A 22,539-nucleotide genomic window follows, 5' to 3' on the forward strand; every position below is an offset into this window, starting at 1 on the left:
ATGCATTTCCCATAGATCCCTGCCCGAGTATACTCGGGACTCATCCTAAATGGGTTAGGTGGCCTGCTTCAGTATCAGGGATGCATGGGGCCACCTGATGAGCCAGATACCTTCTCTATAATACTGATTCTTTTGATTTTTTTTTTTTCAGATTCCATCTTTGATTTTGCTTATTCTAATTATCACCAGGGGTTGTTTTTTTTTTCCATACATTTCATTTTCTTCATGTCCATCCTTTTCTCAATTTATCTAATTAGTTTTTTTTTTTTTCAGTTCTGTTTAATTTGGCACTAAATATGGTATTTTTAAGACCGTCGTACCACTGTTATGAAGCCAAACTTCTACAACAACCAGCAGTGTGCCTACACCACCTATTTGTAATGACAACAAGTTAAACTTCCTTTTAGTATGGTGTGTACTGTATGTTTCAGGACATGGGTTTACACACCATCACTCTGAAGCAACCATTTTTTCTTGTATCTTTATGATTTGTACTGTAAGTACAGTTGTACTTCTCAAAAAATGCAACAAAGTACAAATAGCACAGCCTTTATTTTTCTGAATGTCATGATGTTATGATATTCTTAACTTAGATTCTTTTCTTGTTTGGTAGGGATGGGGGTTGGGGTCCAAGTTTGGCTTCATAACATGTCTAAATGCTTTCCAAACAACGAAGTCCAGTGAAGATTTTTCTCCATTTCCAACTTGCTACTTGTAGAGTTTGCTTTTCATTAGTCATAAACTCATAGTCATTGATTTTCTGACCTTGTCAGTATACACACCTTGCGAAATTTGGACTTTCCACTGTGCCACCTACAATACGTAGATGACTCTATTCATTGATCAGAGGGCAATGATGGTGACTTGAAGTGTGAAAAGCTACTATTAAATAGGGAATATCTATCACACTGAGGGTGTTTCATGTGACCCCCCCCCCTACACACTGTATGAAAAAGACAATTATACCTAACCAACAACGAAAAAAAAATTCAAAATTAAAACAGAGTACATAATACACTACTCTTTTCTGTCTTTAGATGTTAAATTACTCACATTACCTGAATAATTTCTTTTCTACGTGGAAGATGAAGATTTACCGGGGAACCTTATTTAAATGACAGCCTAAAATCCATGGAATTTACGTTATCATATTAGGTTTCTCACTAATTTAGGGTACAATTAAAGACATGATATACAGAGTGGAACCTGCAAAATCCCCTTGCTGTGAGATTTTTCTTTCTTTTTTATACACTGTAAAACATGATATATTCGCGGCATGAATTTTTCGCGAAATGAAGCCGACGGCCTTTTTGTGGCATGATAATATTTTCGCGAACTGCCACTGGCATTCAATGCATACAGCATAGACAAGGACTTTCGCGAATCTTGGCGCTCGCGAAATTCGCGAAATCAAAATGCACGCGAACATTCCTCGTTTTACAGTATGTGACCTCTTTGTTAGAAGGTCCCACTGTACCAGCATGAAAATATGAACATCAAATGTAGATATCACTAGGTTAAATAATTCTTACCCGCAAAATAACAAAGAAGTGAAGTTCAATGACTTTGGTCCAGCATAAAGAGATCTAATACTGTTCTTATTGCAAAAATTTTGAAATTTGGGTTGTAACCAGGGTCGTATCTTTCTGATGCGGCGTTTTCACTGTAAAAAATTAAGAATTTTCTGGGTCATGATTATTTGCGCAGAGCAACCCACACATGCTATGAATTGTATGCTTGAATACTAGTCTACGTCTCATGGCTAATTTAATATAAGGCAAAAAAAAAACAAAAACGTTGCATTGGCGTAACCCGCCCGACCCTAAAAATTCCGCCGACCCCATGTTTTTTTATTATTTTTTTTGCTATCGATATCAAATATCTTGTTGATTGCGATCGCGATCGCACAAACCCGGAAGTGGAAACGGCTCTGGGGATATCGGATGTACGAGGGAGAGATCTAGCGCCTCGCATAAGCCTTCCTTGATCAGTACGTCATCTGTTTCCAACACGGACATGTACTCTAACAAGATTTATTCAGTGTATACGTAGCATTCAGACTGCGATGTATTGTGCACAGTTTTGCCATAGGTTTCTTGTGTGGAGAACTTTAACGAATCTGTATATGTGGGACTGTAATAGAGATCGCCGTGTGCGATGAAAAGATCGTACATATGGGTCAATTTGCATCTATCTTATCTAAGTCAAAATAGTAAAATATGAAGTGAAAACATTCAGGATAGGGATTTCAACATCTTTAAATTCTGTGAAGGGGTATAATTCCAGTAATATCGGCCTCATAAATGATTTGTAGAATAGATGAACACAGCACATTCGGTGCAACAGTTGTAACTGTTTACTGAGCTGAGCACGAGTTTTACACGTAAAATGCAGGTAGCCAAAAAAAAAAAAAAAAAAAAAAATCCGCCCGACCGACCCTATTTGAAAATCTCATGTTACGCCAATGCAACAATTTTTTTTTTTTTTGCCTAACGTGGTGCACGGCAACAAGGTAAAAATAGCAAGGAGTGACATGCGTGGTGCATTGTGTGATACAAAATTTTGACAATTTTTGTGGTCACCATTCTTACTGCACAATTTCACATCTTTCTAAAAAAAAAAAAAAAAAAAAAAAAAAAAAAAAAATCACACAAATTTGTGTGTGATTTGGATCATGACTAAAATCTCACCAAAAAAATATAAAATATTGTGTTATTTTCTGTTTCCACTGTAAAAATTTTAAATTTAGGCAGCGATCACGATTGTGACCATATTATTTTGACTGCAATGAGAACAGCACCAAGTACTGACTTTTACAGTACGGTAGCCACTCTGTGTGATCTACATCAAGTGCAGTACAGTAGGACCTCGATTATCCAGCCACGTAAAGACTAACAAATACAGTACAACTGTTCACTTCTAGTAAATCATGCTAGGGGTAATACCAATTTACTAATGAAATATTATGATTGCATGGCATCGTCATGTTTCACACTTCATATGATATGGAAATAAAACAAATTATATGACTGACAATGAGATGAACATTGCAACTTGTCGAATACTGCCGCTGCATTGTACTGTAGCCACAGCTGTACACTCAGTGCCAGTGACAAGCGCCGCATCAGTCACTGACGTTGTCTCATGAACTGATTTAAAATTTACAGTCCGCTGCGATGACTGGAATATGTCCCATCGTGTATTCACAAAATAGTGGTTGAACATGTGTTTGTTTTGCATGAGACTTGGCACTGAAAATACAAAAACATTCTTTTTTAAAAGAAATGTCAGCCAATCGGCATCTTGATAACAGTGAATTCAGATAATCGATGGTCCTACTGTACAAGTGTACATAAATCATAAGTGAGAGAGGGCTCTTTTGTACTGAAAGTCTTTAGGTCATTTACGTGGAAAAAGTTCTACAGCCCATTTCCTTGACCCTCCCGCCCCCCATGCACTCACACCAATCAATCCTTAACAATCCATACACTCTTGGTTTCAGATCACAAATGAATAATTTACCAAACACCTTCCGTATACCACATTAAGTGCTACTGATAGCACATACTTGTATTGTTGTATACAATGTAAAAAATACATTGTATGCAGCTGGTACGTCTTACGAGATGTATACCCTGGGAAAAATGAATCTAGCAAATTGTATAAGACTTGCAATCAAACATGAGTAATTATTACTTCTAGTACTCATTTGAGCTTGGTTTTATCTGTATTGCTCCTTCACCATCCAGGCTTAAAGGCATAATTTACCTTTTGCAGATGAAACTAAAACCAATCATTAGTGCTTTAAAATAGTTCTAAAATGTGAGTTAGGGTTAGAAACGACCACTGTAAAAATCTGAATCCGTATTATCCACGTTAAGTATTGTTAAATACACAAATTGTGAACAATAGTTATAAAAATGTGTCCAGACTAAATCGTCTACAGTTATGGTTTATTAAGAAAATACTGATCTCCTTATATTTTAGGCTTTATAGCGAAAATTTTATATGGTAGGATGTTTTGTGATACAAGAAACCTACACATATGCATCAAATGTGTTATCTTGAAGATTTTTAAAATCACTGCTCCCGAAGGTACTCTGGACCTTTAACAGTTCACATACAGTGTATTTTGTTTAGCACTGTGCTCTGCATAGTTGTATACATTGGAGATGTACTTTAGTTCTAAACAAAAGAAATTAAAACCAGTTGCATTTCCTCTGACATCAGATACAGGAACTTGCTAACAGGGATGAAATAAGAACATACAATGTAGCAGTCCTACAATGAATGCAGCTGAGTAAGAGATTTTATACACGAAATTAGCAGAGATTTGTTCCTTTTTACTTCTGATGAAAGAAAACGTCATATCATCCTCAAGAACAGTCAATATTATATATATTTTTATTGCAATTATACTAAATAACAGCTTTTGCAGTACTTCGTGTGAGATTTCATCAGTAAATTGGCATTATGTAGTTCGTCTTGCTAATGTCGGAGTTGTGCACCAAGAGCACCTGTGACGTAGGCCAAATTGTGTGGATCGTTCCTTGGCTTGCTCGTTTTCATTTTTTTCAAAAAATCATGACAGGCTTATCCTGGGTTTTAGAATCTTCTCTTTCCAATAGTAGGCATCAAAAAATGTAGATTAGAATTATCAGACAATTAGAAAATGTCAGTACAGTTTTCTTTCAAATCCTAGCTCTAAAGAAGCACTTAACTAGCGTGCTTGAATAGTGCAAAATTGCATACTGGCAAATTGTAGACATCACATGAATGACAGGTTGAGCAAACAGCAATCCAAGTATTTCCAGAATTTCCTGGTTTACCATCGTAAAACACATTACTGGAGGCTTTCTTCAGACAAATGAGTCACCTTTTCAGGCAACAATTTCCCATAGTATAGCATCGCAATTTGCTACGCATTTTTTATACCACTACTACACAAACTATCTTCTGTGTAGCAGATTTCTTCCCCAGAAGTGGACAAGATGGTACCATTTGAAATATCATTCATCAGCTGAAATTGCTGAGCAAATTTGAGTTTGAGAATTATTCGCTGCTGTAAGGAAATGCTAGTTTACAAAATAGCTGATTGTTAACATTCCAGTTGAAGTGCCAGTGCTTTCTTTGTTTTGTTAGCTAATGTGTCAGTAACCTAATTAAGACTTACATTGTAGTATGCAAATGGTATGGAAAAAACTTCAAGATCAAGTACAGAGCAGCTACTGTTAAGAGATACCATTATATGTAAATTAACACATATATAATTTTTTCTTGCATTACAATGTCTGTTCAACTAAAAGACAAAAACAAAAAGAAAGTTTTGTTACAAACTTTAGCGAGATGTTTCAGAGAGTTTCAAAATCAAGTAGTCATGAATTGGACCAATGACAAACCAATACAATGTTGCAATTATATTTTTGTAGGCACACATTCTAAACTACAGGTACATCTTTTCATACAATATCACGGTCCAATTTCAGGATTCATGCCACATGTAATTCTTTTTTTTTTTTTTTTTTTTTTTGTTCAACTGATATTACTACACTTTTTTTTAATGTACACAATATACGTACATGTAGCTACACAATGTAGAAAGAACTGTCCAAATAGAGCAAAGATTGAAGGGGAAAACTTTTGTTTGTTTAATGCAAGCCTGTAGATTGGTTCACAAATATACTGAATTTTTATGTACACCTTTAAAAGAGAGGCTGTTCCTGACAATCAGAAAGCTTTGCTATGGTTTGCCCAAGAAGATTCAATAGAATCATGGACCTAATAACATGGACTATTCACGGCAGTCTTTCTTTGATGTAATGATCGTCACCAACACATGGTTATGTGCATCTTAATGAGTACATTCAAGCGTCTTAACAATAACGATTGTGTAATCATGTATCGTCACTAACAAAAGAATCGTTTCCCTCATATCAGTCTTGTTTCGCTGATGTGCCTTTTTCAGACGGAAATGTCTTTGAATAAATACAAATGACGAGGAGCGGCAAAACCTGAGATCATGACAAATTTTGTGTCAAAAGATGGGCAATTGCTGACGCGCACATTTTCGCACATGCATAAGATCTTGCCTAATGGCAAGATGTACCTGTTCTCTACCATTACCTTCTCTTTTTGCTATGGAATAAGCTGCGGAAAAGTGAAATATTGAGATCACAAATGACAATCATTCTGTCAAAATGTTATATCTTCTTTTAAAAACTGCCTGCTTCTCCCAAGTGAAATTGTTTCACTTTACTTGATTTTTGTTATTTTCTTCTGCGGATATAGTTTTAGATTTCTTGAATCTCTGTCTTGTTCTTCTGCCGGCTTGCTGGCGGTGACGATCGTGGGATCAAAGCAGTGAAGCATGTTAAAAATGTCTTTGTGGGACTTTTGAGATGTACAGGTGCATCAATTAATTAACGATACGATGAATGCCCTTGTATATTAGGTCCATGATAGAATGGAGTTATAAGTGTCTATATTTCCTTTGAACCCATGTTCAATGCCGCCACATGAAAATATTTGAAGCATGTGCCAAACTGGATGTACCATGCAGATAGGAAGACAATTGATTTGTGTCTCATTGCATAATCACCTGCAACTTTCTAAGAAGATTTGTCTTTGTGATGGTAATTACTTTTTGCGATCCCTACTTATAAAATGATGAAATAAAAATGAAAATTCCTCAACTGGGCATGCCCGGATACTATTCAATCTGATGCACAATGTACATCGTATCTATTAATAAAGAATTATACTTAAAGATTATTTCATAACCTCAATATGAATTGTTGGAATTATTACCCCCCAAAAAAAAATAAAAAAAAAATTAAAAAAAGAAGGTTTTCCAGGAGGGTACACTTTTAAACACTGTCACATGACACAGCTCTGATTTACACTTTTGCACACATTCCTGGATGGGATTGACTTTTTTTTTTTTTAAGTTTTATCATTAAGTGAGATTTCATTTCATTTGATAAGTCAACAAGCAAAATATTACCAACATTTATGTTAATGTTCAAAATGAATCTTTCGATTGCTCAGCAAGACAGCGGCATTGAACCCCGATCATCAAAGGCACAAATGCACCCATGGAATTCTTTTGTAAATCAATAGAAAACTAACAACTGTTTGAATATTTACAGCCAGTTGGAGCTCCATCTCTTAAACCTCGGTTTGCCCAAAGTTCAACATACAGTGTAGCAATGAAAAATGCACACAAACTGGATTTATTGCAATGCACCAACAGGTGAATGGACTGGATTCTCACTACGTAGTTCATCAGAGGAAAAAGCTAACGGTATTCATAGCGCACATTTCAATTTGAATGCATTTGATAATAAACCAGCCTTTGATTGCTGACAGTGTTTCTCACTGACAAAATATGTAACCTAGAAAGAGGAAGTGCATGCACTTTTTATAGTACGAGACTAGGGCATACTGTACATTGGACATTGAGACATCACATAGTACACTGAGACTCTGTATCACATTGACTCCAAAACCCCGCAGAGCTCTGTCAACAAGAACCTCCGACTGAATTGTGGGGTGTACACACACACTCTGAAAGCAGGATAAGAAGGAGCCAAGATTTAAAGTGCCCCCCTTGCGTCAACAGACCATGACAGTGGAATGAAAGAATAGACAAATAGGATTTGAATTTATTTTGTTGAGGAGCAGACAAGTGGAAGTACAACAGTAGATACATGAATACATACTTTACTATTGGGATAGGCTTGGTTCAAGGTTCAGTTTTAATAGGGACGGCTCCCAGTTTTCTTCCTCGGAGCTGAGAGCTGTCCTGCAATGTCAGAAGTGACATTATCCTCCCCCTTTCTATTTCACGGGAAGATTTAAAGTCTGATGCAGGGATGCTCGTAGAAGTTTTAAAATTCTAACTCAAGTCCAACCTCAATTTACCCGTCCATGTTTAGACTGATGGTCATCAGGATAAGTGATATGGCTGGATGTCGGACATGCCTCAAGAACAGCACTTTTTGGTAAGTTGTTTTGGGGATGTAAACATGAAACATTGTCAATCTAATATCACTGTAACCATTTCCATGATATTTGCATGTTCCATCATTCAAATGATGCTGAAATTAAATAAAATAGATGAATGAAAAATAGCCTTTTTTGTGTGTCATTGTTTTGGCCAGTGTGCTGACAAGCAATTTAATCAAACCTAGAAGGAAGATTGCACTCCTCTCTCTTCTACGTATCTCCCTAAAAGACCATCAGAAGAGCAGCATACCCTTCATTTTATACAACACCTAATTAGAATGTAGCTATCCGATTGGTTGACTGCCCATCAAATGATATTCAGTTAAAAGTTCCATCGCATGCCGTGGCTGTCAGCCGTGCAATTTTGTTTGAGCAAAAATGGATAGCACATGGCTGACGTCACCCATTTCCGTCGACTCCCATGTTAAACTCATGATTGACTTGAAGTTTTTGTTCCATCACATGGCTCTAATGTCACAATAAACAAACATCTGCCGCACGCACTCAACAATTACAAGCATGCGGCTTTTACAAGCGTGCTTATACAAGCACGTACTTTTGTCGTAACTCATTTTTGTAATAACAACTTTAACCGATCGGTTTCGCGTATGTATTAAGTGTACATGGTGACTGTGACTGTGACTGTGACTGTACCTGTGACTGTGCGGCTACTCATTCATCTTTCACCGAAAATGGTTGCCATTTCTGTGCTAAATTCAAGAATCTGTGTGGACCATATCTGTTGACGTTCAAGGTGTTGTATAATCTCAGCCTATTATACTGGGGTTATATCCTCCCACATGCCTTGTATTGTTGCAATGTATGGACCAACAGGTCACAACAAAATTATGAAACCATCAACAGGTTACATAAGTGAGCCGCTTACATTATAACTGGCTGTTCATGGGAAACCCCATCCGAGCAAGTGCTCAATCAACGCAATTGGCCAACGTCACAAACATTGTATTCAAAAGCAATGGCATGCATGACATTTAAATGTGTGCACCATCTTGCACCCACTTTACTTGCAAATAAGTTTGTTATGCTTGATACAGTAGCCCAATGCGTTACACGCAACTCGGGTCAGTGCAAACTTGAGATCCCGAGATGTAATACCGAATTTTACAGGAGATCATTTGTGTGCACAGCGGTATCTCACTGGAATAATTTGCCATTAGAGACACGGTGTTCCCCCAACTTAGGTTTGTTCAAAAGCAGATTATGATATGTGTGAGTCTAGAGACACGATGTTCCCCCAACTTAGAATTGTTCAAAAGGAGCCTATGATATGTGTGTTTTAATATCGAGATTTTTTTTTTTAAATCAATGACTAACACTTTCACAGTTTTATCGGTTGTTTGAATTGTGCAATAAATGCTATTGTTGCAGTTTTTCCCAATCCATTTTTGTTCATTTAGAAACGTCGTAGTATTTACATGTCTTTGAAATTGTTCTATAAGCGTTTTATGTTTGATTTTGATTGTATTGAATGTATGTAATATTTTTTCTTTTCCTTTGTTTGTTATGTAACTATAATTCTGGAATGTTTTAGAAATGTGTTGTGTTTTTAAAGGGCCCCGATGAAAACCAGCCAGTGCTGACTTGGGCTACCCTTTTTAAAGATGTGAAATAAATAAATAAAAATGAATAAAACAAATTATGTATGGTCTTTACTCGTGCGATAGACAAAATTTCGCACTAGGTGAAAGATGAGGTGCACTATTCAACTTGGCTTTGCCTCATTGAATAGAGCACCTCTATCTTTCACCTCGTGCAAAATCTTGTTCCATCACATTGTATACTAGCAAAAGCATTGAAGAAAGCAAAGCAGAAAGACTTTAACAGACTTTGGATTGATTTCCACACTGAAATTCTGATCTGATAACGAATATTTAAAGAGAATGGCCCTCAAAATACATCTGTACAACAAGTGCCCTCATTCTCACTTTATCAGCCATTGTTATGGAATTTTGAACAAGAACAAGAGTCCTATAAAAATCCACCACCCAATGCTCAATGCCTGACGACATTTGTAGTCTCCGACATGTTTGCTGAAACATGTACACTGTATCTCTTCCCATGAGACTCTGCGTACCTAATGGAGCATACCATTTCCGCAACATGTTGAACAGAACAATAATGGTGGGTAGTGTCGCGGGATCCACCCACACACTATAAATACAAGACCAAAACCAATGATTTTCAAACACCTCTCATCCTCTTATTTTGCCATGTACCACTGTCTGAGTATATATACTATGGCATACACTGCATATTATGAACAAGTTTGGGAATTACTTGAATACTAATGAACCATACATTAGGCCTACATTGTAAACATAGTATCAAAAGAGTCGTTAGTTTTCTGGTTCTCAGTCTCTTGAATGACACTGATTGTGCTGGCACATATAATATGTGTACATTGTTTTAGCAGGGTCTCATTCAAATTCAGAAGACAGGTTAAAGAATGAAGCCAATGGGAAATGCGTCTTCAGGGGCCCGTTTCATAAAACTTGTCATCAGTGACAAGTTGTCATAGATGTGACAAGCTACTGAAATCCTTGCATCTGATTGGCTGAGAGAAAATTTGTCATAGAAATGTGGCAGTTGTCACTGATAAAAAGTTTTATGAAACAGGCCCCAGGTCATATGACCCTGCATTAATTTAGTGCAAGAATGCAAATTTACAGTATACAATAGGTAAATTGTAGGCCAGTGGTACCATAAATATTACACAAATTGAACACAAATGTGTGAACTACGTTATCAAGTCATGTAAACTGTCCCAAGTACGAGTGTGTCCCCGGCTGCAAAACTGCAGATAACATGTATCACTTTGTGTTCACGAGCAATGCCAACTGCACAAGAGCAATGCTGAAACAAGGGAGGTGGAACCTTCCTGCTAAAACTGATTGGTACAGTACAAGCATGAAAATGAAACATGCAGGATTCATGAGGCAAAATCTATGGCTGGCAAGTGTTTGCTGATACAGAGAAAATTTTCACAATGGGTGGAAATTCCAGTATTGTAGACCTGTCTTACACATAAACTCATGATAACAGGAAATAATGCCCAGTTTGCCATGTCATGGTGAGGTAGCTACATTTTGTATACCGTTGTATGAGGATATTCACTGCGATGCAGAAGCACACTTGGGACAGTGTTCCTTACATGCACTGCATCCCCCAAAACTCTTACAACAGAGCATTCAGGTAGAACATGGGTGTTGCATACACTTTCACAAATATTACAGACTAAATTGCACTATATACAACTGTACTTCCACAAGTTCATCCTTCTCCTTTATTGTCTTTTTTTTTTTACTTTCTTTCTCATTCCTATCCTTTCCATTAGCATGGTAATACATGATGGACACAGTTATTTTCACACCAAATCCTCTTAGTTCCTGTACTGCTTTGAACAAAGATTTACATGAAAATAACAAAAGAGAAACCCATCCACCCACCACAGTCCTATTTGTTTCCCCAGCAAAGGAAGCAAAGTGTGGTATCACAACTGAGCGGTAGTGTTGCCAAGGTCGACCAAAGTTAAATGTTCGTTGAAGGATACTTTCAATGATATCTCTACAATGGGAGTATGAATCCTTCATTGCCAGTATGTGCCATGTGCTATGTGTATGGTGGAGTACATAAAAGTTTATGATGCAACTCAGTGCCAACCTAGCAATGGTGAAATTACTTTGAAAGCCATGGCAATTAATCACAATATGAGAGCAAAAGTTCAAATTAAGTTCTCAGGATGAAGATGGTAGCCCTTGCCAACAGATTATAAAACCCCAATCAGCAGAAATGTGCACCTTAAAACATCTACATTGTACCTATGCCTTGGTCATAATCTGGTCATTTCACATTTTTGCCAGTTATCTACTATTATACCATTTTCAGTTACGATAAGGATCCCCAATAAGTTTACCTCATTATTTTCCTTAAATTACCTTCATATCTTACTTTACTTTCTCTGTTACATGAGACTTTTGCTTTGAATCCTCATCCCTAAAACCCAGACCAATCATCTACGGGGGACATTTTTTTTTTCTTCTCAGATACCATCAATCTCTGGAGCAGTCTGTCACCTCCCCCCAAGATGTAGTTGATCTATCATCCCATATCCTCTTAATAAGAATCAATGACCATAATAACGATAATGATAATAATAATCATCATCAAATAAATAATATGGTCTTCTTTATTCAGGACAGCCTCTTCAATGTTGCCACTGCTCTATCTGAGGGCCTTGCCATTATTATTTTCTTAGCATTGCCGGTATTTAAACCATTTATACACCTGAGTTGAAGAGGGCATCAAAGATGCCAGCTCTCTCTAATACACTGTACATGTAGTTACCATGGGATAATTCACTGTACCTTAAGTGTTCATGTTGTTTAGAGCATGTTTTACTTGTGCACATCACGTATCCCTTTTTACGCTCCAAGACTATAGAAATGTATATGCAGGGCTAAATATCAGCAATGGCCTGGTGGCCCGGGCCACTAAAAATTGGTGTCCAGCCATCAAATTTCCAAAAAGGCTTTCTCTTGGTGGCCTAACCAGGCAGCTAAAATTCAAAATTATTTTTTTCCCTTTCATTTCAGGACATCAAAATATCAAAATCAAATATTTTAGTGACCAAAACAGGCCACCAGACAGAGAAAAAAAAAAATTAATGTTGAGACCTGGAATATGGCTCACTGAAGGAGAACAAATCATAACTGAACAATACTCTCTCAAGGTTGATGTGAAGTATGAGAAGAGCAAGAATTCCTCTTTCACTAGTACTTGAGGTGAAGGGCATTTTGTCACATCTTCAGTATAAAGTGACTGACATGACTTGGTTATAAATCTCAGACCAGAAATCCTGGCCCTGATCATTGAAGCCAAAACCAAAACCAGGTTTCTTAGAAATTCTGTGATTACTAATTGAGAATTCAATGTTACTGAACACATTAATAGCCATGGTTGGTTATGTACCATCATTTTGAAAGAAGGAGAATACAATATTGTGGTCTTTGAACAACAAAGGACAAAAATGTTCAAAGTGTGGGAAGTGTTGAGAATCTATACAAATCATCACCATGGCTACAGTACAGGTATGAAGATGTGAGAAAATGGTTCAATACTTTGATTAGTTACTCAAAGGCTTACCGTCTTTCTTTGGTACAGCAGAGGGGAGGACCATATCCGACCTCCCTTGGTCAAACGATGTTGCCATGGGGGGTGAGAAGTCTGTGAACCCCCTGCTAGCTCCAGCCCCACCTCCTCCATTTGAGTCGATGTTTGCATTGTATGGTGACTTGGGCTGACCACTGGAAGTGCCCTCATTTCTGCTCTGCAAACATCCCATGATGCTATGGTGTCTTCCTTCCTACCACCTTCTTTGGAGCTCAGCTAGTCAGTGATCATGCCAAAGTTCTGAGATACGATAGACAGAAGGTACAGAAGGGATGGGATGATCATGAATACATGATATCATGACAATACACAAGAGCAGCATTGGTGCTGTACAAAAAAACAAACAAAAAATGCATCTCTCGTACTATAGTCTTTATCATGAATGGACTGTCTGTTCATTCTTCATTTAAATAGGAGTATGAAATGCAATAATAGCAGTGGCAGGGTTAAAAAATAGCATGTGCCTTCTAGCCTACAGCTCGCCAAACTTCATAAGGCTTGTCAAGTTAAAGTTTGTCTCTTTTACTAGTTTGTGACAGTTTCATGACAAAATACAAAGTGTAGAACAGTTCTGAATAATATATATCTAATATTCATGTAGTTGTTGTTGTTTTTTCTCAATACTAAGATATCTTACACATAAAAAATCCTGCACATTTAATTTCTATTTGTACCGGTACAGTAAGCTTTTAGGCTACAATAGCTTAAAACAACCACTGTCTTTTACTGCTCCTTGAATATAAACATTGCTTTATCGTCATTACAAGAACTCAAATGCTTAGTAATCACTCAAAACCTGTAACTCTCTTATAAGAACCATCACATAATTTGCTGAGTAAATGTGAAATTCTGTAATTGGTACATAAATCCACAGCAAAAGCAAATAAAATTAGAACGTTAACCAGTGAGGCTCTAACAGAAGCATTGTTCAATGTTTGTTTCAGTCATTCTTTTCTGGAAATTAATAAGCATACAAGATGTGCATTACCAGTTTAATTCAGATTAAAAAGGTACTGATTTTTTTTTTCCCCTGTTTCTACTGTAGAGCAATACTATCAATATGGCAGGCAGGTTGATTGATTTGATATCTATTGTCCTCACAAAGAATTGTTCCCCCCTGAATTGTAGAATTATATGTACACCTGTACATTCATTACACATCATCACCAATCTATACACAATAATGTACGGTGCAATTTAGGGTACACATACAGTACATGTAAATCACAAACATGAATGTACCCATGTATTCTGCTGCATCTAGGTAAACTTTTATACATACAATGTATATCTCATTACAATACAATATTCCATTTTAGCTAATACTTTCCAATATGCAGTATCCTTGTAAGGTTTATCCCCAGGGTATTGTACCTTAGATGCATTTGTAGTTGCATGCAAATATGAAAAAAAAAAAATGTATACATATATGTGAGTGTACAGCTGTATGTAAAAGTATACAGTATGTGTGCAGCGCAGTAGGGATGGGTCCTCTGTTATGTAATATGAGATGAAATGTGTGCATATGATGTCATGATACAGTTGCGAGACAGCTTGGGGTCTGGCTCATACAATGTGCACATAAGCCCATATCTCCCTTTATATCTTTCTTTTTCTCTCTCTCTCTCTCCAAAGAAAATCTTAAACATGGAGGATGGATCTCAGAGAATTGCTAGGTACACTGTAGTAGGAAATGGAGACTATATGATATTGTACAACACTTGGCACCATGAAGAAATGCTCATTCAACTTTGAACAGAACATTTTTTTTTTTTTTTTTAGAAATTAAAAGTACTGTAACTACATGTAGGAAATCATGCAACGACACCTCTGAAGTACTGATAAGCACTGTATTATATTCATTTTCCTTTGTCTTCCTTCTTTGTCACAATGAACTCCTAAATAAGCAAGCATTTCCATCAACTTTACATTTTGGACAGCTCAGGAATCATTGAATGTGAAGTCGAGTTCAGCACTAGTCCACTATACAACCGGTCACTGCCAGTGGTCTTCCATGGTGTTCACACTGTCAACTCTATCAAATTGCAAATATTACAAAGAAGTAGTGTGTGTACATACGCTAAATGTACTACCAACTATGCTCAATAAAGGGAGATATATACAGATTTGATACTGCAAATTTGATTTTGATGTTGGTATTGTATGATTATCATGTGTTTATTTGTATGTATGTGTTCATGCAGGGCCTCCAAGAACAACAGTGTTTAACCCACTGATGGAGCCACCCTATGAAAATAAAACAAATAAATAAATAAAAATAAATGAATAAAAAAATAGCGAGATAGTCAGAGGCTTCCCCACTTGGTCAATCTAAAACTACATAGTACTAGAACTACTATCTAGACCAAAATCACACAGCTGTGTCAGTGGTGTTGTACCAGGGAGCACACAGAAAAATCAGTCTGTTTGGAGGAGTTTTATAATTTTTATTTTATAATTTCTTTTATTTTTTTACTTTGACGGCTCTCCACCTACAATGTACAGTATAGGAGAGAGATTCCATGAATGATCAAGATGTAATCTTCACACATGCCATGACAGTCAGCCTTGCCTGACTGGCTGTCCCTACAATAGGCCTACACATACATGTATACAATGATACATTGTACACTCAATATAGTTTCTAGACTGATCTTTCAGTCAATGACAACAAAGAGATACATTGTAACGTTATATGTAACGATATGTTGAATAGACTACATAGTATAGTAGGTGTAGGTGTCCAACACATTGACACTGTACATCTACACTGAAACCGACACCCCTCTATTTATACTCTGCGCGTAAAGAACAAACTTTCACACATGAGACTAGGCGCAGTGGTTTTGCATTCTTCATTGGGGATTTGATGATGTCCGATTAATGAAAAACCTGATTACAGTGATAACAAACAAGATCAACAGCAAAACAATGATACCATAGATTAATAATGCACCACCATTTGAAAAGTAGAGGTCTAGTTCTATTAGGCCAAGTAAAAAAAGAAACCAGTTTCTCGTCCTCGCGCGCATCGATTTTGGCCGCCGCATCGATTTTTTTACTATTTACTATTTTCAAAATGGCGCTGAAAATACCAAGAAATTCATAATTCTCGTCCCAGCCCGCTCCCCGCCCGCATCGATTTTCAGTTGCCGCATCGACTTTTTTGATATTTACTATTTTTTCGGCCGTGTCTGTAACTTGCTAGCTGTCCAAATCGGGTCCCCAGGCCATCGCACGCATGAACACATTCGAATGTGTAGAGGCCCGTACACTCTGCTCCAAAACGTTGCACCTGTATGACGGCAATGTATTTTGGAGAGAAAATGAATGCGCTTTTCCAGCAAATGTGGAATTATAAAATGGGTGTATCTACAAAATAAATAACTTTTCCATGGATTCTGGTTTGTATCGTATTTCTGCGGGATACTTTTCTTTACGACGTAAATTCACGGACACGGCCGTGAATCGTAACATCTGTAGTGTGGTATACAGGGCAGGGGAAGCTCGGTATATAAAACGAACACTGCTATAACGAGATATCGGTTATTACGAGGAAATTTTCCCGGTCCCAAATTTCCCTCCAAACAAGTTCATGTAAAATGCTACTCTTATAGCGAGATCGGCTATAATGAAATAACTGCTATAACGAGATAAATTTTGTGATTTCCAAACAAAGAAAAACATAGCCAATTAAACCTGATATATATATAGCGAGGTAAAGCAAAATGTCGTTGGGTAAAGCTTAACTTCGCCTGTGCTATCACGGTCCGAGATTGTAAAGCTCGATGCGCCAAAAACTGTCTTGTACACACACATTTTCTTCATGACAGTTCACTCTACAGCTAGCACCGGATGTTGTACGTGTACGTGTGTGTGTGTGTGTGTGCGCGCGCACTGATACATGCAGAAAATGTGGTGGGACGGCCGTATACATGACATCATCATGACGTTTAGCAAGTGTGAGGCAATCTGATGCTGTGATTGGCTTTCTACGTAGGGAATTCCCAATCTACACACACACATGCAGTCATAATGTACATACAGAATGTGTCACACACACACACACACAGCATTGTGCAGACCACATTATTCAAGCTTTCCACACACAACACCCATACCATAACCACATACCAATCCACAGACGATCTTCACACAATCGCAAGCTATGTAGATTTACAAATTCAAACATCTATTCTACAATTGATAAGAAAAACATTCTTGATATCGGATTTCATTGGCGAAAAAACATCTTCTTACCCATAAAGGTGAGTAATTACCTCACACACATTAGCAAGTTATCAGTATTGATTGAAAGATGATGGGTAGTCCCACGTGTGCAAATTAATGTCTTTATGTTATGCCTTCTTTTATGTCTACTGATATAACGAGATATCGGCTATAACGAGGAACACGACTCGGTCCCGACCATCTCGTTATATCGAGTTTCCACTTCTACAATCATCATCCAAATGATGAGTGATTATCAAATGTCTTTTTAGAACATGAAGAAACATCTTTGTTTAATGCTATAATGCCGTAAATCGTATCATTTTGACATCCATCTGCAATTGTACAAGCCAGTTTCCAGTTGAATGTGCTACAATTGTACTGTGAAGAAATGCTTATACATACACTGTACCAGCTGTGTGGACACAAAATGTCACAAACACAATAATAAATAAAGCAGTGTTTTGAATATCATGGGATTTATTTCAGTCGTACATTTGTTGAAAGACATGTTTTATACCTGTTTCAATTAATAGCACAATACATCAGAATTGCAAGTACACTGGTATCAGAAATGCCATTACAACACTAAATACCAGTATTAAGATGGTCATTTTCCCTTGACATCTGTAATGGAAAGAAAAAGCAAATGTATTTCTGCATGCATGAAGTTTCATTTCAAGTATGGTACATATATCTATTTGTTTAAAAATGTTTGAGAGTGCAGGCAAGACATACACTTGGGACCTGGTCTCTCATAACACAGCTACCACTTAACGGAGTGATATTTCATTTCATAAATTGGATATAGAAAATAGTAAAGCCCTCTCTCGTTACTTTTCTCAGAATTACCGGACGAGAAACACATATTACTTTCATTTTGACAATCCTCGAAAAAATAGTAAGATATCAAATAGTAAGGACCTCCCTCATCGCCTTGCTCAAAAAACCCGGACGAGAAACTACTTTCTTTTTTTACTTGGCCTTATGTGCATTTTACACGTAGGTTTTTTGTCAACAAACTTATAATAGAGGGTGGGTGTTGGTTTCAAAATTACGGTGTACAAATTGTAACTGAGTGTGTCAAAATGACAACCCATGTTTGGCATGTGTTAGAAGCAGTTAGAGCTACCTGCATCTTGGAGCGTGTACCGCAAATCGTGCTTGTGAATTCAGAGTATTTTCTTTACATATGAGTAAAATTTCAGGCAAAATTGTGGGATATTTTGGAAAGTATCTATTGATAGAAAAACATAAGGGTGTCATTGTGTTGGACACCCAACTATATTCTTTTTTATACTCAGCTGATACTGGTAGGCACTATAAACTACTGGTTAATTTAATCTTACTTTTAACTTGTATTTTTTTAATGCAAGCTGACAAGCACAGAAAATTAGATAAATTACGATATAACACTGAGAAGCTCCAGCTGATAAAACTGCTACAAAGTTCACTCTGACTTGTTTTTGTACTTGCGATATATGCCCAAGTTCCAGGAATCGCGCTGGTCTCTGCTTCAACGAGCTAGCCGCTAGCCGAGCTGCAATCGGAGCTCCAACCAGTGCAGTGCAAAGTAATCTGTGCGGTCGTGTCGCTGCCTCGCCTGGCTGGCTGTCCCAACACGTACACCGATGCACTGCCTCAACTGCCCGTCTCGCGTCCAAATCCAAAGCCTAGCTAGCCCGCACTTCCCCAACCGCTTTACCACCAACACGACACGCCACGGGCACACAACAGACACAGGTAGGTACTAGTAATAAGCGTACGACCGACCGATTTGAACCAACCTTCGCTTGGCGACACAAACACACGTCTCTCCGAGGTTTCAGCTGTCAAAGAAACCTTTAAGTACACGTTTTCCTCAAAAATACTGAAAATATCACCCAAGACATGTCTAAATTACAATAGTACATCAATACTTACGAATGTCAGGGCACAAAATTCGCAAAAACTCCAAAATTGTCGGCCTCATCAACGTCAACCCGGAACAAGGAAGTAATTTTGTGTTCACGCGATTGATGCTTGAGATCGATGCGTTTAGTTTGGAGGTGACACAACAGCACCAAGCTAAAGGAGTACAGAACGTAATGTATCTGTAACGCGCAATAATGACGTGTGCAAACGGTTCTTGCGGTTCATAGAGGAATGTACTGAACTAGTAGTCGGATCATTTCTTTGAAGTTCAAAGAAAACGGGTTATATAGTATAAATTTCCTCCGTAGGCCTTCGTGTGTGTTTGTGTGTATGTGGTGGCAAGTATGTGTATTTGAAGAGTTTGTTCACAAAAACCGATAAGTCCATTTTTGAAGATTTTGAAGTACGGTCTCTGTCATAAAGTACAAAATGATACCTTATATTGGTCACCCTGTTGGTTACTAAAGGTACATTTTATAAGTTATGGTAAAAAAAAGCAACAATTTTCTTATTATTCTCTTTATTTTTCTTGACCTTTAATCGCAAATATCTCCATTTGGCAAATATGGACTTATCGGTTTTTGCGAACAAACTCTTCATTTCGTTCTTCTATGGTTTGATTGGAACTTCTATAGAAGGCGTTGTTTCTCCATACCCTGTTTTTCGATTGTCATCTGGAGATCGCAGCATACCATTAAACTGATCCTACATAGTTAGTCGCAATATCAGGAGAACACATCTGTGAAAGTTTGAGGACAAAATTGGACGATCGATTCAAAATTTATAAAGTTATGGTGCCGTCATCGCTGTATTAGGAGACTATTGCACTTCATGATGTCATTATGCACAACAATGAAATTATGTAGCGAGAATTCCACAAAATTTAAGCTAGTGAAAAGTACATTCCATCGACTTGTTAAGTTGTTACTGACATAATATGCTTTGGGTTATTCCCCCTATTTTCTGAGAGAGGTAAGTCCAATGCTTTTTCATTATGATAAAAAAGTGAAAAATGTTTAATTTTCCTTATTATATTCTTTATACTGTTGTCCATAATGACATGAAGTGTCAGTGGTAGTCTTCTTCTTATCCAGTGATGACGGCACCAAAACTTTGAAAATTCATAACTTTTGAATCGATTGTCTGATCTTAAACTTTCACTGAAGTGTTCTACGGAAATTGTTCCTTTCACTCAGTCCACATTATTTGGGCCTTGCACAGTGTGCTCAGTAAAATTGTATTAAATGGTATATGTTAAAAGCCAAACGAACATATATATAATTTCTGCAAGTTTTATTTTAAAAAAAATATATATAGTAATGTGAAATAAATGTTTGAAATGTTTTGGAAGTTTCAAAGTCCTCATGTTCTCACCAGTTGGTATAAAGTTGGTCGATAATTTATATAGCAACTGACACGTTTCCCTATTCAGATCATTGTTGCTATGTTTAGCGTATAGATTTGTCTGCTAGCTAATGAGAGGCTAGGAGGGCGATTATGTCATTTTTCATCTTATTTGCATATAATGTGACAATCATGACCGTTCATTAGCTTTAGGACCTAATGGTTTATACTCTGAATGTCAAATCATGATAAACATTTAGCAATCTGTTTGATATAAATAGATGGTATTCTATAATCTTTTTCTTTTAAACTGATCAAAATGCAGCATCACATCTTATTTGCATAAATTATGTGACAATCATGACCGTTCATTAACTTTAGGACCTAATGGTTTATATTCTGAATGTCAAATCATGATAAACATTTAGCAATCTGTTTGATATAGATGGTATTTTATAATCTTTTCTTTTAAACTGAGATCAGCAGCATCAATTTTAGTTCCTGTTACAATAGTGCAATTTTATCCAAGTGACTTTGATGAATTTTATGTAATACGAATGCGAATAAAAGGAATACATTTATTTCAGGTAATGACCTGCTGCAATGATATCCTGATTTCAAATTGAAAAGATGCAAATTTGTTAATGTTTAAAATTATTTGTGTGGTTTTTTTTAATCATGCACTGTTATATTTTTACTATTGTAGTTCTGTTTTTTTCATAGTTTACTAATCATTATCTTTTTAAAAAGTCTACAAAAGACTTTGGTCATTGATTTTTTATTTTTTATTTTTTTTTTTGCATGGGATAAGAAGACTGTCTACAACCTTGCATTGACAAGAAAGAAACAGGAAAAGAGGGGCAGAGGAAGGAAGACAAATGTCTGCATTTCAAATTAATTGATAACAGAGAGAGATATAAAGATATGAAGAAATGGAGTTGATTGAGAAGGCCAGATAGAAACAGACATTGTGGCACACCGACACCGCGAACGCCTTCGTCTCCACAGGGCAGAGGTAGATACTCGGAGACAGGGAGAGGGAGAGAGAGAGGGAGAGAGTGAGGGAAAGACGAAAATTTACTGCAACCTGTCCCTTCTTCTTATCGTGAAGTGCGCCATCACTTGACAACAACGTGGTATCCATTGTGGAGAGCTCAGTGACTGTGAATCTCACTGGAATAGGCAGCCCACATAAGAGATCGGTGGACATGCACAAGAGTCAAAACCCCAAAACAGGGGCCACGGAACGGGGGGGGGGGGGGGGGGAGTGATCTGCAATCCCCCCCCTCCTTTGCCCATTTTATCGAGAAAAAAGGAAGTCTGAAAATAAATTACAAAATCTACGACGATGCAGAAGATTCCGCCCTTAGATTACGGGAGGGGTAGATACCATTGACCGTTGACCTCTCCGCCCCCTCCCACCCGGTCCCCCCCCCCCCCATCCGGGAGCCTCACACTTAAAAACAAACATACAAACAAACAAACAAACAAACAAACAGACGAATAAACAAATAAACAAACAAACAAACAAACAAACATACAGTCCCTGCAAAATGAAGACTCGCGAACAACAGAGAGAAAGTTGACTGGACAACAGCATTGATGTGAAGAAGAATATAGGTGTCAGGCTCGTTGGATTACGGTGCGGTAACCAATCGAACTACTCACGCAGCTTGAAGACAGGCAGAGCGGGAAACAATGTCGGCTTTTCCTTCTCAATATCCCTAGAATTAAGAGGCTGTCCAGAAGTGAATGATGTCATATACGGGAAAGACATGGCTGAAGAAGGAGGAGGAAGAAGATGATGATAAAATCAAAAGAAGAGAAGAAGGATGAAAAGGAGAATGAGGATTA

At 37.3% G+C, this 22,539-nt stretch overlaps 1 protein-coding gene across 1 annotated transcript in view; it reads right to left on the reverse strand.

Moving 5' to 3' along the window:
• Positions 1 to 19,439, reverse strand: part of LOC140234360 (tyrosine-protein kinase yes-like) — a 59,460-nt gene extending 40,021 nt beyond the window's left edge. The window contains exons 1-2 of the mRNA XM_072314418.1: positions 19,351 to 19,439; positions 13,171 to 13,437 (exon numbers count right to left, since the gene is read on the reverse strand). Of these exons, the coding sequence (XP_072170519.1) occupies positions 13,171 to 13,369 (199 nt within the window). The 5' untranslated portion in view covers positions 13,370 to 13,437; positions 19,351 to 19,439. The remainder of the gene's footprint in view (positions 1 to 13,170; positions 13,438 to 19,350) is intronic.
• Positions 19,440 to 22,539: the final 3,100 nt, after the last annotated feature.

The sequence above is a fragment of the Diadema setosum genome, chromosome 10 (assembly GCF_964275005.1).
Source record: "Diadema setosum chromosome 10, eeDiaSeto1, whole genome shotgun sequence".
Lineage (NCBI taxonomy): Eukaryota > Metazoa > Echinodermata > Echinoidea > Diadematoida > Diadematidae > Diadema > Diadema setosum.